The sequence below is a fragment of the Podarcis tiliguerta genome, assembly GCF_965153285.1.
Source record: "Podarcis tiliguerta genome assembly, chromosome: 11".
Lineage (NCBI taxonomy): Eukaryota > Metazoa > Chordata > Lepidosauria > Squamata > Lacertidae > Podarcis > Podarcis tiliguerta.
The window spans coordinates 6,824,324-6,841,461 of NC_139544.1; the positions used below are offsets into that span (position 1 = coordinate 6,824,324).

At 41.6% G+C, this 17,138-nt stretch overlaps 1 protein-coding gene across 6 annotated transcripts in view; it reads right to left on the reverse strand.

Moving 5' to 3' along the window:
• Positions 1–17,138, reverse strand: part of AGTPBP1 (ATP/GTP binding carboxypeptidase 1) — a 60,209-nt gene that overhangs the window by 34,932 nt on the left and 8,139 nt on the right. For 2 of the 6 annotated variants that reach the window (XM_083403339.1, XM_083403336.1), the window contains exons 2-4: positions 8,227–8,313; positions 1,944–2,071; positions 1,213–1,280 (exon numbers count right to left, since the gene is read on the reverse strand). In XM_083403339.1, the coding sequence (XP_083259465.1) occupies positions 1,213–1,280; positions 1,944–2,071; positions 8,227–8,261 (231 nt within the window). In that variant the 5' untranslated portion in view covers positions 8,262–8,313. Of the gene's footprint in view, positions 1–1,212; positions 1,281–1,943; positions 2,072–6,394; positions 6,612–8,226; positions 8,314–15,511; positions 15,827–17,138 lie in introns of those variants that run through there. The other 4 variants (XM_083403337.1, XM_083403338.1, XM_083403334.1 and 1 more) reach the window with 4 other exon arrangements.

The window sequence follows — 17,138 nt, forward strand, 5'->3', positions numbered from 1 at the left end:
ATACCAACACCTTTTCTTAAAGCACTGGGATGGGGATCCTGGTGCCCTGACAATGTTGTTGGGATTCACAACTCCCATCTGTCCCACCACAGTGGTCAATGGTCAGGCATTATGGCAGCTAAAGTCTAACAACCTCTGGAGGGCCACACATTCCCTTGCCTTGACTTAAAGCTTTAAAAAGTACCAAAATTCCAGAATCAGGACCATGAATATAAATACAGTAGTATTTTAGATCAGGCATAGGCAAACTCTGGCCCTCCAGATGTTTGGGACTACAATCTCCATCATCCTTGACCACTGGTCCTGTTAGCTAGGGATGATGGGAATTGTAGTTCTAAACATCTGGAGAGCCGGAGTTTGCCTATGCCTGTTTTAGATATAAAAAATGACAGCTCTATCTCTGACATCAATGCTCTACGCTAGGTTTTCAAATCACATCTTAACTGTGGCACTGGCCAATTAACCAAAACTATCAATTCTTTTAAATGCCACTACTTTGGGACACCATCAACGTTGTGTTAAGTTGTGTTTGTTGTTGTTGTTTAGTCGTTCAGTCGTGTCCGACTCTCCGTGACCCCCTGGACCAGAGCACGCCAGGCACTCCTGTCTTCCACTGCCACCCGCAGTTTGGTCAGATTCATGTTTGTAGCTTCGAGAACACTGTCTAACCATCTCGTCCTCTGTCGTCCCCTTCTCCTTGTGCCCTCCATCTTTCCCAACATCAGGGTCTTTTCCAGGGAGTCTTCTCTTCTCATGAGGTGGCCAAAGTATTGGAGCCTCAGCTTCACGATCTGTCCTTCCAGTGAGCACTCAGGGCTAATTTCCTTAAGAATGGATGCGTTTGATCTTCTTGCAGTCCATGGGACTCTCAAGAGTCTCCTCCAGCACCATAATTCAAAAGCGTCAATTCTTTGGCGATCAGCCTTCTTTATGGTCCAGTTCTCACTTCCATACATCACTACTGGTAAGTTGTGTTAAGTTGTGTTAAATGAATCCTTCATTTAAAAAGAAGCTGCTATAGCTAAAATCTCTTAACATCTACTTTAAAGGAAAGTAACAAACTTCTTACTCTATTCCAAACATGAAAATCCAGTGAACAGAGTGACTACTCTGACTGAGAAGCAAACTTTAGAAATTCAAACTGTGCAAGAAACTTAAGTCATACCGACCCACTATCTTACCATAAATTAGTTTTTAAAATAAAAATAGTACCTCTAAAGTTGATAGAATAACTTCTATTCCAGTTGAACCTTTTGCAGTCATTTCCTTCCTGATTTTTTCTGAAAGTTAAATACATGTGAGCACTTGATAAACCAGGAAATTAATTTCAAATGTGGGCAACCAGATAGTAGCTGCCGAAAAGCATAAAGTTCAATAGTAAAAAAATGTTTTTAATCCCCAATGGTGATTACTTTAATTAATAAATAACAATCTACATTGCAAAAATACCAGATGCTTGAAATTATTCCTTTTAACAATGTAATAATTCCTACCTATCTGCATCAACAGAAATTAAAGTAAAAGAAGACTAATATTAGGAATGAACCTCATTATAAAAACTGAACTTTTTAAATACTGAGAACTCAGCTAGACTGGTAAAGAAAAAGCAAGCGTTATATATGTGATATAACATTGTGCCACCAGATGGCGATGTGGAGTCTCATTTTTCTCCACTCGTTTTCCTAGTTTAAATTTACAACGTATTAAACTGATACGCTTCTTTGATGTGTCTACATCCAGCCTGAGCTAAGTGACTACATCTTCTAATCAAGAAAAAAAAAGTGTTTCGTTCTATGTATGCAAGCATACTGACTACAATTTACCATCAGAACATAACTCTGTACCATGACATATGGGATGACATACGTATATTATATACAGAATATTTTCAAGAGTAAAATGCATATAAATTTAAAGGCTGATTTCAATGTACAAATATTTACCTTGACTCTGAGCCAGGTGGAGAATTTTTGATGTAACATATCTGGTAGTGTCTGCTTCCACTAAACATTCTGTGTTGATCTTTTCCAGTTGCGACAGCAAACTCAGAATCCGAGAATTGTTTGTTAGACTGGAGCAAATAAAATTATTATTATTATTATTATTTGATATTGTCACTTTTAATATGACAGGCATTTTTCAGAGTGGCATTTTAGAAATGCTTAACATTAGGGTGATGATCCCAAAATTAATAAGTAATTAGTTAATTACTCTCAGGTAAGAATGTAGCCTTGGTCTTAATTTAAGGTTGACACTGTGGAAAAACAGGGTCCTTGTGCCTTTAAGGGCTGTATGAGAAGCAGAAATTGAACAAGTTAAGCCCATTCACAATCAGGGCCTGAAGCCGACTTCTACTGATAACCATGATGTTGTTGGGACAGGGGAGTAGCAATTACTGTACTCTCTAATTTTCTGTTATGCCATGCCACCCTATCACAGCCATTTGGTGTTATGCTACACCCACTTGGCAGCCAATTTTTGACTGGCACCCACAACACCCTCTCAAAATTTGTGATGCATCTATTGGTCCAAAAAAGTTGGGTGATCCATGCTTTAAAGGTTCCAGTTATCCATTGTGACGTCACGCTCTTAGCCAGGGCTACCATCCTAGAATCCATTAAACCCAGAATTTCTGATGGGAAAACAGGAGAGAAAAATCCTCCCTTTTGCCTTTTGACATTGCTGCTGCTTTCGAAAAGCAGGGGAGGGAGTGCTGGTGATGGCATGAAACTTCATCTTCTAAGAATTCCTGAAAGCTCTGGAGAGGAAGGGTAGACATTTGAAGACTTGTTTCCGGTTTGGATTCAGGTCCTATTAACACCTTGGTTTCTATTCCAAGCCAGCCTCAGACAGACTTTCACACTATCTCTAGTTGAGACAACAAGAATTTCCCATCTTGGCAGAATTTCAGTTCTGATTAGTATCAAAAGGTCCATTAATTAATCCATTATGTAGCCTTAACATACCCCAAGAGAAGAAATATAAACTGCAAAAAAGTGGAAGTTTATTCAAATAAATTTTAGCTTTATCAGGCAGCACAGTGATTTACATTGGCTTCCACATTGAGATGTGGGAATGTGATTAAGCAATGTTTTTCATTCTATAATACATTTAATTAAGGATATTTATAACGTAAAATGTTTTCATTTTAAAGGGAAGTAATTCTACTCTCTGCCATGGATCCAGAGGCAGCTGTCTTTTGAAACTCTCAAACTCAAATAGGCCAAGTGGATTTCACATCAGGGGCAGACTCAAGTACCTGATGCTAACAATATCACTTAACATCTTGCTTTACCTGGCCTGAAATCCAGGAGGTGAGGATACCTCTGTGTTCACCTCTTCCTCTCACCCCAGTTCAGGACAAAATTCATTTTGCCTTGTCCCAACTCTCACCAGCCCTAGCCAATATTCACTCCTTGAGAATGAGTGAATATAGAGGACCACAGGCATCCCATCCCTGCTTTAAAGCAAGAAGATACACAAAATCATCCATGGAGACAGTGCTGCACTGGACTAGTTACAAATAGCACTTTAGGTTGGTTGGTTTGAAAGAAGTATTGATTTTGCATAGATTGAGATAATCATCAAAATGTTCACAGATCAGTTTCAACCCAGGACGGTATTTTTAAGCAATTGAGTTAGTACAAGGTTGTCATGAATTCTAGACCTTTTATCTGAAAACAGATTATTTTATTTACCGGAATGCTCAACTGGCAATACTCCTAACAAGTCCACTGAGTCATCATCGGGGCTCAGAACGGTCATGGATCTCTTACACACTTTTACACACACACACCTCAACTTACCTCTAAGCATCTACAGTGTAACACAATCTTTAAGCCATTAATGACATCCAAAATGTGACTCCACTGGTAAAAGTACACACGTTATTTTTGGAGTGATATCATTATGTAACTTTCCTTTGCCATCGCCTTTCTAGAGTGACAAAATGCTCCTGTTGCATTTAACTGGCACCATAAGCCATTCTGCTTGTCAGCTTACCATGCAGCTAGCTTATACAGCAAGTGACAATTTGTTATACATGTTACAATGAAATATGGTTAGCTGCAATAAAACTAAAAGTATATGGCACTAGTTTAATAAATACTGCCACTGCTGGTTTACCAGAGATATGATAAATTACTATTCTTCACTCAGCAGCTTGAAAACAGTTCAACTGCAGTTAGAAAATTATTCTGTATTTACCACCAAGTTGCTCTAAGATAGAGATCATCAATGTGGTGCCTTCCAGATGTTGTTGGACTCCAACTCTCGCCAGACCCAGCAAGAATCATAGAATCATAGAGTTGGAAGAGACCACAAGGGCCATCGAGTCCAACCCCCTGCCAAGCAGGAAACACCATCAGAGCACTCCTGACATATGGTTGTCAAGCCTCTGCTTAAAGACCTCCAAAGAAGGAGACTCCACCACACTCCTTGGCAGCAAATTCCACTGTCAAACAGCTCTTACTGTCAGGAAGTTCTTCCTAATGTTTAGGTGGAATCTTCTTTCTTGTAGTTTCGATCCATTGCTCCGTGTCCGTTTCTCTGGAGCAGCAGAAAACAACCTTTCTCCCTCCTCTATGTGACATCCTTTTATATATTTGAACATGGCTGTCATATCACCCCTTAACCTCCTCTTCTCCAGGCTAAACATGCCCAGCTCCCTTAGCCGTTCCTCATAAGGCCAGGCCTTTGACCATTTTGGTTGCCCTCCTCTGGGCACGTCCCAGTTTGTCAGTGTCCTTCTTGAACTGTGGTGCCCAGAACTGGACACAGTACTCCAGGTGAGGTCTGACCAGAGCAGAATACAGTGGCACTATTACTTCCCTTGATCTAGATGCTATACTCCTATTGATGCAGCCCAGAATTGCATTGGCTTTTTTAGCTGCCGCGTCACACTGTTGGCTCATGTCAAGTTTGTGGTCAACCAAGACTCCTAGATCCTTTTCACATGTACTGCTCTCAAGCCAGGTGTCACCCATCTTGTATTTGTGCCTCTCAATTTTTTTGCCCAAGTGCAATACTTTACATTTCTCCCTGTTAAAATTCATCTTGTTTGTTTTGGCCCAGTTCTCTAATCTGTCAAGGTCGTTTTGAAGTGTGATCCTGTCCTCTGGGGTGTTAGCCACCCCTCCCAGTTTGGTGTCATCTGCAAATTTGATCAGGATGCCCTTGAGTCCATCATCCAAGTCGTTGATAAAGATGTTGAATAAGACCGGGCCCAAGACAGAACCCTGTGGCACCCCACTAGTCACTCTTCTAAGAGTTGCCAATGGCCAGGGATAGAGGGAGTCAGAGCCCACCAACATCTGGAGGGTACTGTGCCGGCTATCCCTGCTCACATATGGCTGTATTTCAATCAAATACTTGTAAATACCAGGAACTTAGTGGAGGTTGGGGTATAAACAAGCCTCATCTAAAATTCACAAAACTATTCTAGTAGGAGGCAGCCTCAAACAGCGGTACCTCCGGTTACGAATGGGATCCGTTCTGGAGGCCCAGCCGTATCCTGAAAATTTCGTAACCGAAGGACTACTTCTGCGCACACACGAGTGGCAAACCCACTTCCGGGTTTGCTGCATAACCTGGAGGTTACGCAACATGAGGCACCACTGTACTCCTACATAGATACTGCAGTAAAACATGCAGCAACACAGAAACTGATACACTGGCACACATTCAAATAAGGGTCAGTGTAGCAAGTAAAAGCTATCTCAAGGTTCCAAGCTCTATTACATCACGTCAAAGCTGGCAACTTTGCACAACTGGCATAATCCTGATTACAAAATTGTATGTGCTACTTGCACAATTAAAGCTGCCCACCAATGACATCCATATAAACGTAGATGTGGGTTTTTTTGGGGGGGGGGGGACCTCCAAACTATATATAAACACACATTATTATTATTATTATTTATTATTATTATTAATCTGAGAGTGGAGTTGAGGTGGTTTAAACAGGCAAACTATTCTGAAAACGGGGTGCAGCTTTGGACATTTATAGACAAAATATTTTAAAAGTTTAAAGGAAGTAACATTCTCTCTTATTACATCTTTCAGAAAGATGAATCTCTTCCATGTGATATATGGAAGTTTGTTTTGGGACCAACAACTAATAGTATATGAAATAGGAACTTTCTAGAGAATTACTTTTAGGATACTTAGAGCACCAGCAAAACTTAAGTAACTGGAAACAGATACGCTGTTAGGACTAGTCTTAAAATAAATTGTTATGGAGATCCCAACTACTCTCAAGGCTGATATGAAAATAAACTGAGCAGCTGGAAGCAAAAATAGATGTTAAGTAAATAGTAAGTATAAATAAACATTAAATAAATAGTAAGAATGTTTCCCTTAGTATTATCATCATTCCACAGGCTTTTCCACTCACCGGGGATTAGTTCCTACAGGCCAAGGATGAGAGGAGTTGTCAGATGCTACCCACTTCCCAAGTGGTCTAAACATCCTGACTCTGATATGGATCCGAGTGCCGCGCCTCATGTTTGCATTATTTCCTCTAATGATGCCTTTGACCAAGCTACAAACTAAGTGCAACCTACAGCTTAACCATTTCTTACATAGTGACCTTATTCTAGAGTCCAACCCAGACACAATTGCATCGTAGGAAGTTACCATGGAAACCATTTTGTGTCATAAGGCTACAATTCCTCTAAGTTTACACACTCTCAGAGAGTTTTATTGGATTCAATAAAATGATTCTGGAATAAGCATAAGAAATGTTTAAATTTATTTGCAAGCAAGTTTCCTTAAAAAATATATGGGGTGAAGAATGGCCCCACAAAGTACCAATTCCAAAATAACTGGCACTTCAATGGATGACGTATTATATAACTTATATGTAGAGCAGTTCAGATTATTTTAAGCACATGTATCCAATGCTCCATGTGCTTAGTCCCACTGGCATAATGGAAGCCCCGCTTACATTCTTACATATGGCTTGATCAGGCCAACATTTGGTTCAGCACCCTGTTCTCATAACGGCCAATCAGACACAAGTAGGACCTGAGTACTAGAGCACTCTCCTTCTAACAGCTGGCTAGTAGCTTTCATTTCCTCTCATCCCACTGCACATCTGAACCATCTGGAGCTGATTTTGAGGGTGTGTAGGGAGCTTGAGGAGACCAAAGAGGAAGTTCGATTGCACACATAGAATCATAGAGTTGGAAGAGACCACAAGGGCCATCGACTCCAACCCCCTGCCAAGCAGGAAACACCATCAGAGCACTCCTGACATATGGTTGTCAAGCCTCTGCTTAAAGACTCCACCACACTCCTTGGCAGCAAATTCCACTGTCGAACAGCTCTTACTGTCAGGAAGTTCTTCCTAATGTTTAGGTGGAATCTTCTTTCTTGTAGTTTGGATCCATTGCTCCGTGTCCGCTTCTCTGGAGCAGCAGAAAACAACCTTTCTCCCTCCTCTATGTGACATCCTTTTATATATTTGAACATGGCTATCATATCACCCCTTAACCTCCTCTTCTCCAGGCAGAAGTCTATTATGCCAGCAGAGGTGCGTCAATTTCCATTGCGTTTATTATATACAAATGAAATCACAACTAACTGCAACTTCTAAGCATATGTTCACTACGAACACAAACCAGTGATAAGCTCAACAGTGATAAGCCCACATGCAAGATCATAGTAAGTGTCAGTTTACAGGATGCTATCACTAATTTCTAACCAGAAGTGTAGTATGTAAAGCAGTAGGGAAAGGAGGGACATGAAAAGAGCTCATGCAACCCTTGGATCCAATCCAATTTCCCAGTTCACATATCATGGTGAACACTAGTTACAGGTTTATCGCAAATGCTGACGTAGTTCCCACTGTGATCCCTTTGAGCCTGTAGCCATTGATGGATTGCATCGTAATCTCTATCTTAGTATCTATTCGAAACCAGGGATCATGGTTTGTTTTGCTCAAACAAAAAAAATGGGTTATTGTAAAATTACATGGATAGCATATAGGTACATGTATAGTTCTTTAAAATATCAAAGCGACAATTATATGTACACAATAAAAACTAAATAAAATTTATAATTACAGGCCACCAACGGAAAATCTTTTTCTTAATAATCTGAATAAGCCTGATGGCTTTGGGTTCATTTACAAGCTATCTTCAAGGAATACAAACCCAGCTGTTGGGGGAAAAAATCCTGCAAGGAAGATTAAGCAACCTCTGCATCTCCCCCCAATCCGCTTACCTTTTTTCTGATGCCATTTTTATTTTATTCATCATGTAAAGTTCTTCATATCAATCTGGAAAGCTTAGTTCTTCCACAGCAACATCTCTAATGATCGGCAAAAATGAAAAAAGAAGAAGAGTGTGTAAGTATACTCAAATTCTAGTGTGAGAAACAGGAGAATGTTTGAGAAAACACAGCAGAAATAACACCATCTGCAGAAACCAAGATAGCCAGCAAATACAGCCTTATAAGGGCCTGGGAACAAAAATGTCAGGGGGGAAATGTAGCTGTAGCCATTGGTTAAGCAATAAGCAAAGGTGTCTGCTAAAGAGGGTGTAGCAGTGACAAAGATGGCAGAGACTGTGGAAAAAGACATGGATAAGCAATCAGTGGAAAATATTGCTGGGGAGAGTAATAGGAGACCATTGTACCTCTTGGCAATAGGGACGTTTTGCCATGCTGACGTTTTTCACTCATTTCTGGCCCAAAATGGTAAATTTAAAAAACTGCAGCTCCGTACAAAATCCTGAAGAAAATCACTACTTTCCATTTGGGAAATGCCACATGTAATATTTTCTGACCAGCCCTCATAGAAGCTACTTGATATTAACATTACCCAATCAAAACAAGGTATCAGCAATTATATATAAGAAGCTATTCGTACCAAAAGCTTTTTCAAATTCTAGTCGTTGTTCTCAGCTAAACAAATCCATTTTTTTTATTACTGAATGCATACCTTCTTTAAAAGGAAAATGTTTTGCAGAATACTGAATTTTCCATCTTTGTGAGCAGCTTTTTTTTTGTTAATAGATGCTAGTATATTCTCAACTATATTACTAAGTAAAATCAAAATAATGTACTTTGCTGGAATAGTATGCTTTGCTTCATAATCACCCCTGTAATTTCTATTCACCAAAGATTTACTTATAATGGGGGTCTCTAAACTGTCATTATTCTTTAAATGATTTCATAACAGACACCAAGTTGTCATTTGCTTGCATTTACCATTACCGGAAAATCAAGATTTTCATAACAAATTGGAACCAAAAAGGTGCCATCCATGTGTTCCAGCTACCCTTTTTAATGGATAAGCCCCCCTTTTTACTGTAGAAACATAACTTCAACATTACATCAGGGAGTTATTATCAGTTACTCATCTCATTTAGTCCTCAGTTCTACTCCAAAAAGTTCTTAGCTTACTTAAATCAGCAAAACTGGAGTTTATAAATTAAAGACACAACCCACCAAAATATTATGTCGTACCGACAGAACACAATCCTTCCTCAAGGCAGCCAAGGCCTGGGGAGCTTCAGAAATGCATGGGAACCAGATATTGTGCAATCTGCATGCTCTGCATCTACTAGCTAAAAACCCCATTCTTTTGCAGGAGGAACTCTCCCAGGTCCTGCAGAGAATGTCCCTTATTTACTCTGATTCTGGATCCTCACAGTCAGACAAATCACTCTGAAAGCAACTCATTGCCCTCTGACGATAATAAAAGCAAAGGTAAAGGTACCCCTGCCCGTTCGGGCCAGTCTTGCCAGACTCTAGGGTTGTGCGCTCATCTCACTCTATAGGCCGGGAGCCAGCGCTGTCCGCAGACACCTCCGGGTCACGTGGCCAGCGTGACAAGCTGCATCTGGCGAGCCAGCGCAGCACACGGAACGCCGTTTACCTTCCCGCTAGTAAGCGGTTGCTATTTATCTACTTGCACCCGGAGGTGCTTTCGAACTGCTAGGTTGGCAGGCGCTGGGACCGAACGACGGGAGCGCACCCCGCCGCGGGGATTCGAACTGCCGACCTTTCGATCGGCAAGTCCTAGGCGCTGAGGCTTTTACCCACAGCGCCACCCGCGTCCCTTCTGACGATCATATCCTGGCAAAAACAAACAGTATGTGTGTTCCTATGCCCTGTAAATCATTGCCCCATACGAAAGATGGGGAAGTCAGTTTATATCAGACATTGCCCGACTCAGATGTATGGTTTCTTGAAAAATAAATGAGCTGTGAACTCAAATGTTTCCTCTTTCCTCACACTTGGCTTCAGAGGAAACTTCCTGGTTTATTAAACCACATGTTTGCCATGACAACCAAGCACAGAAAATGTGGTTTAACCAACCAGGAAGTTCCTTTGCAGTCAGATATGCAGGGGGAGGAAGAAGCGCTTAAGCTCCAAAGGTTGTATTGTGGTGTGTTTTTCTTTTGTGTGTGTGCTTTGTTGTGTCATTTTGAGATAAATGTGGGAAATCAATTTTTAAAAATGGGGGAAAAACCAAAGGTTGCTGGCTAAGAAATGCTAGATCCCTACATGGCACTGTTTGGTAACATCTTTGGCTAGCCACCCTTTCCAGCTATATTTTGATTTTGGCTGTTGTATTATAAAACCAATTCATGTTCCATATATATCAACTACTGTTCTGCTTTTCATAGTATCAAATACCTTAAAGTGCATTTCACTTTTCTTTTCTTTAAGATTTTCTTGATTTACAAAAATGCGTACAATGCCTCACTCTTGCATCCCCCCCCCCATGTAACATTTTTACAAATCAGTTTCATTTGTTGACACATTAGGAGGAAAAGGGGGAAAGAGGTGGAGGGGGGGGAAGCTGGGTGGGGGTGGGGTCGGGTGGCGATGTTTCTATTTTACTTAATATATGTAGGGTTTGGTGTCAGCGTTGCTTGTGCAGGTTCTCTGCTGTTCATTTGTGGTTCTTTGGTGGTGAGAGAGGTGGGGTTGGCCTAGGGTGTGGTTGTTCATTTGTGGTTGGCTGTGGTGGACTTTGTTTTCATGAGCATTTCACTTTTCTAAATCATAAACTTCATTAAGACCTTTCCCAAAATAGACCAACTGTTTTTTGAATGTATAGTATTGACACTTCCACATAGGACGAATAAAATTTAAAACTGAAGGTGAAAACTGGAGATACAACACTCACCTGAATTTACTACAAACAAAAATACCCACTCAACAGATATAATCAAAATTCTGCAGTATAGCTAATATACAGAAAAATACTACAAAACAATTTAGCAGTTCCCACATTCAATCCGCAGCATCTCCGAGCAGGGCTGGGAAATTACCTTGTCTGAAATCCTGGACAGTCACTATCAGTCAGTGTAGACAATACTTAGCTATATGAACCAATAGTTTGATTAGATATAAACCAACTTCCTTTGCCCCCATAGTTTTGCCTTAGAAAACTCAACAAACATGCTGTACTAAATGGGACACAGCTGTGGGCAGTCTGAAAAAGCACCATCCACCTTGGGCCTGCCCAGAAAAAGCAAGTCTTAAGTGAGGCACTGGGGTGATGTCTGCTGTTTCCAGAAACTCTTCTTGTGAGACTTTTGTGGGTGAGATGAAAGTTTGTTTGGACCCTGGGTGAGAATCTGGAGGCTGAGACGGTGTGTCAGAAGGAAAATGAATTGCTATTGATTTAGATGATAGACTTAATGTCTATGTAACTTCTGTAATATTTAAAGTTTCTGTTGTGTCAATTTCTTCTACAATTTTTAACATATTAAGCAGTATAGAAATTAAATGATCAATCAAAGGGCCCACAAGACAGACCGATAGGGCCTGACCTGGCTGATTTGAGGAGGAGTGCCATCAAGTATTTGGACCCTAAGTCATTTAGGGCTTTCAATGTTAAAGTCAACACCATGAATTGGGCCTAGCAGCAAATAGGTAGCCAGTGTCTTTCATGAGGATTGATGTTATACTGTTATAAGGTGTCTTGTGACACTGCTTACAGTTCTTACATCATTCCCGTTCCCTCCTTTCTCAATTTTGCTTCGTCCAGAATGTCTGTTTTCTGCCTAAACAGGTCCTACAACATTTGCTATATACAAATATCAACACTCACCAATTCTCGGAGACGTTTTATATGTTGTATCCGTAGCATGGGAGTAATTTTTATATGGCATTATTCCATGCTGCTGCTGTTCAACAGCAAACATAGAGAATCAAGCATTCATTCTCACTGGGTAGCCACTGCATGAGAAGAAGCCTTGAAATTAAAGGGCTTTAAACATACAGTCAGGATCAAACATTTCAGCAGAATAATGAGATGGAGCCACAAAAAAGCATTTCTACGTAGCTGCTGTAAGAAATAAAGGGCAAATGGCTCATCGCTCATATGATAAGGGATAAATCAGCTAAATCTCTGGCCAAATATAACATGAATTATCTTCTTACAGCCACTCAGTGCATCAGTCTCACAGCAACATGGAGAAATAAAAAAGCAGCTTTTGACTTCTAGTGCGCTCACAGATGCAAAATGACAGCTTGCTTCTTTCTGCAAACCGAGTGAGGCAAGGATATCTATGCAGACAGTAGATACCTTCCTGGAGACCTTTACATAGAACAAGAACCATTATCTCAGACAGACACATCCATATACTAGGGTGAAGTGAGCAAGTTGTCTTAGTGATAACCAAATGAAGCACGGTAAGACTCTGACTTTTGGTTTCCCTGTAACTTTTTGAAAGATCTGAAGCTGACATGTCAAAAACACTATAAGGGAAATCCAGAATAATGAAGAAAAACAAGGTGCCGTAATATCTCAGAGAACACAGTCCATTTGAAAAGGTAACCATCTCTCTAGTTGATTTTGATGGAATAATTTTTAAAATGCTGAACAAATACATTTTGGCTACGGCGAGTTGATGGAAACTAAAATAATCAGAATTCCATAATCAGTTCATTTCAATGCTTGTAAAATTAAACCCGTAACTACAGATGAACAAAACTGCCTATTGCAAACTGCAGACTTGACGCTTTCCCTCTGTTGGGACAAGGGGATGGGCTTAGCTAAGAGCTTAAGAGCTTTGTTAGCAATGCAAACCGTCTTGGGTGGTTGCCAACAAGTGATGCTAAAGGGCATCGGCCTAGTTTGTTGGTGTCCTTTTGCAGTGCTTCCAAATCCCAAACGCTCGCAGTAAGAAATAATGAAGGAGGTAAGAGGAAGCTTTATTTTTTTCTTCCTGCTCCTCAAAATTACTTTGTGGTAAAAAACGTGGAAGGCCATTTCCCAACACAGTGGGCCCAAGAAACCACATTTTTTGGTGTACCTTGGACCTAGTTTTGTCTTGGTGCTGTTCCTCTGCTACACAAGCAATGAGCTGCACAGGAGGCCCATGTGATCTGACAGATGGACTGCACTGCTTTGACTTTACTATGAGCTGTATCTAACAATGTTCTTCCATTCATAGAAGGCTCTTGGGTCCAGCAGAGGCTTCCATGAACACCAAACTATGTTCCAGATAGTTGTTGACGGGCCCTTTGAGAAAAGTATAGACGGTGCTAAATCAGACTGCAGCAGAAAGGGGAAATTATTAGAAATCTCGTTCCTTTTCCTTCAGTTCAGGGAAATCTCCAATGGATAGAAGTGACTTCTGTGAACAGCAGCTTTATGAGTTTAACCATTTTAATAGTATCTGACCTAATTTTAGCTGCACTTGCAATGTAATTTCAAGACTGGCAAAATAAAATACAAGCAAGCAGTGAGTTATTGTTTATAAATACTTTAGAGAACATTAATCAATTCCACTTTAAACATTTTACATTGCAGTTTTACTACATAAATTCATTTTGAAAGTGTGTGCTAAAATCCAAACTTGTTATGAGAAAGTTTTGAAGGTCACACAAATATGGCTTATAGTTGCTCAAATAAAGCATCAGTCTTCCAAATCAATCTTCCAAAGTCACTCAGGTTTGTAACTGCTCAAAATGCAGACCTTCAGCCACACTGAATCTCTGTGCAAACCATGGGCTTCCTGGATCTTTGAGTCACTCCACCCCATATCATTTGATTAGTCATTTTACCAAGAAGCTCAAATCTTGGAACTCAACACTATTATGGGTAAAATGATTACGACAACCAATCTTATTATTCTGTCTTAAACAGTCTGGTCCACAGTACCTCAGAAGTGCCTTCTCCCATATGAGCACGAAGATCAGGAACCCCCAAACGCGGCCCTCCAGATGTTTTGGGACTACAACTCCCATCATCCCTGACCACTGTTCCTGTTATCTAGGGATGATGGGAGTTGTAGTCCCAAAATATCTGGAGGGCCGAGTTTGGGGGTGCCAGCTGAAGCCCAGAAGGGCAAGCACTAATTCAAAGTGAAGCTTTTCCAACAGTGACACCTCATTTGTAGAAATTCTCAACTGCGAAACCTCCTGGGCTAGATCACGAAGGCCTTATGAACCATCCTGTTTCAGGAAGCCTTTGGAAAATAGCATGATGAGACCTGGCTTCTCCTCTCGCTGTGTATCAGGGGCTTGATTCATAGTGAAGGCACAATCTGCAAGCAGAGGTTTCTCCTATGGCTCACTAGAGCCACTTTTGTCTCCTCCCTTGCCTAGGCAAACAGAGAGATAGCTCAGTTGGTTAGACCATGGTGCTGATAACGCCAAGGTTGCAGGTTCGATCCCTGTATGGACCAGCTGCATATTCCTGCATTGCAGGGGGTTGGACTAGATGATCCTCAGGGTCCCTTCCAACTCTACAGTGCTATGATTCTGCTATAATTACCAGCTACACTAGGGGAACGAAAAGCTTGTACACACTTCCCATATCCTTGGCACAAGCTTCTCATTCTCCAGAACACACACAACCTGCATCAGGTGGAGCGGGAGAAGTGGCTGGGGATATGGGAGAACCACAAAGGCCTGGTTAACAGGGGTATACAAGAAGTAAGGACAAGAAGAGGGTTCTATTTTGTTCTATGGGAATTCCCACTACACAGGTGCCCACACTGCAAGTGGCTCGACCCACCTGTGCCTTACGGATCTGATCCCTTTTTTAAATGCCAGTGCATTATGATCTTATTATTGCCAGAGCTTCTCGTGGAATGGAAAAGCATAGGGGCCGAGCATCATAATAATTTATTCTTTATACCCCGCCCATCTGGCTGAGTTTCCCCAGCCACTCTGGGCGGCTTAGTGTTATAAACGATACAGCATTAAATATTTAAAATATTTTTTCAAAAACCATTAAAAACAACAACAGCTGATGAGGCCACTAACAATAAATCAAAGTTTGTTTACTGAACAGGAGCGCCGCATTGAAACGCAACGGGGCCGATTTCAAAGCTATCGGGGGGGGGGGGGGAGCAGCTTTGGGAAAGGAGGAAGGACCAACTTGGATGAAGCCTTTCGTCAAAAGGAGGTTTTAACGAGAAGAAGCTGCGGGGCCGAACAAGGCAGCCGCCCCCCATCCCCGCGCTGGGCGCCCCTTCTCCTCAGAGGGGTCGCCGCGACCTCCGCCCGCCAGGCAGGCTCCCGTCCCTCCCCTCACCTCACTTTTCGGCCAGGGCGGCGCTCTTCCTCAGCGCCCGGGCCCCCTTCAGCGCAGCCGCGTCCGCCCAGGTCGGTGGAGGCTCTTCTCGGGCGGGCCACCGAGCGAGGCAGGTGAGCCGCGGCGGGCCGGCTCCGGACAGCGCAGCCGCCGAACGCCGCTCGGAGGAGGAGGAGGGGCGACCTCGGGCCCCGCCCACAGCTCAGGCGGCGGCGGCGGCGACGAAGGAACCTGTCCGCATCCTGGAGACGTCACCGCGCTCTCCGTCCCCACCCCGTCCGCGCGCGCGCGTGCACGGCCGCCGCCGCGCGCTCTGCGCCGGTCTCTGCGCCCTTAGTTCTCCTGCGCGACCGCGTCGCCCTCAGGGCGCGCAGCTGCGGCCGCCACTCCCTGGGAGCCAAGAGCTGAGTGGGCACCCAGGTTGCCCTTCAGTTATAAAGAAGAATAATAATATAATAATATATACAACAACAACAACAACAACAATAATATTGTATTATTATATTATATTCTTTAATAATATAATATAATATAATAACAACAATAATAATATTTATTATTATTTATACCCCGCCCATCTGGCTGGGTTTCCCCAGCCACTCTGGGCAGCTTCCAACAAAATATTAAAATAATTATAATAATTAAAATTAAAATCTCTTTAAGCATTAAAAGCTTCCCTAAACAGGGCTGCCTTGAGATGTCTTCTAAAAGTCTGGTAGTTTTTCTCTTTGACATCTGGTGGGAGGGCGTTATTTGTGAACGAATAATGTAAATAAAAAATAAGGATTTGGGTTCACATGTGGGGGGGGGGTGTAAATACCTACAGTTTTTTGGGCAAATATAGACAAGGAAGCATGGGAATGATTGTGGAATATGGCAGTGTCGGATTTACGTATAAACTAGAGGGCCCCACGTATAGCTTAGGGCCCAACTCTCTTGGGGTTCCCCCAATGTTAAAGGGAACATTTCCAAAATGTAAGATAAAAAACAAAATAAAACCTACATACAGCAACAGTGTTTTGTGTTGTGTAGGCTCCTATGATGTAAGTAATGGGCCCTGCCTGCTAGCCTGCTCCCTAAAATATCACTGGTTTGCTCATTTATATATATATAGGGTGCCTACATTCTGCATGGACTTTTGGGAATTATAGGGACAGAACTACCTAAATTGTATAGAAACTTATTCATGTATGCTACTACCGCGGCAAGAATGTTACTCGCCCCAAAATGGAAAGAAGCAGAAGACCCAGCAAAGGAAGGATGGATACAAAAATCAACAGAATATGCAGAAATGGCAAAACATACTGGAAGAATAAGAAATCATGATAACAAGCTTTCTGTAAACGAATGGAAATGATTTATTGAATATTTACAGATAAATTGTAAACAGATAAGAACATTGGCAGGATTATTGTAATAATCTGCAGTTTTATAAGCGTATATATTTAAAGTGGATGAATAAATGAGCAAATTAAGTTTATTTGGATATGCAGAAGATTTTTTTAAAAAAATGGCAAAGGGTGTTTAAGGAGATAACAGAAATCACTGGGTTAAAGCTGACCCAAAATCCAGAGGTTGAATTATTATCAATTTATGGAAGGACTTGCTCACCAATTTATTGACAGGT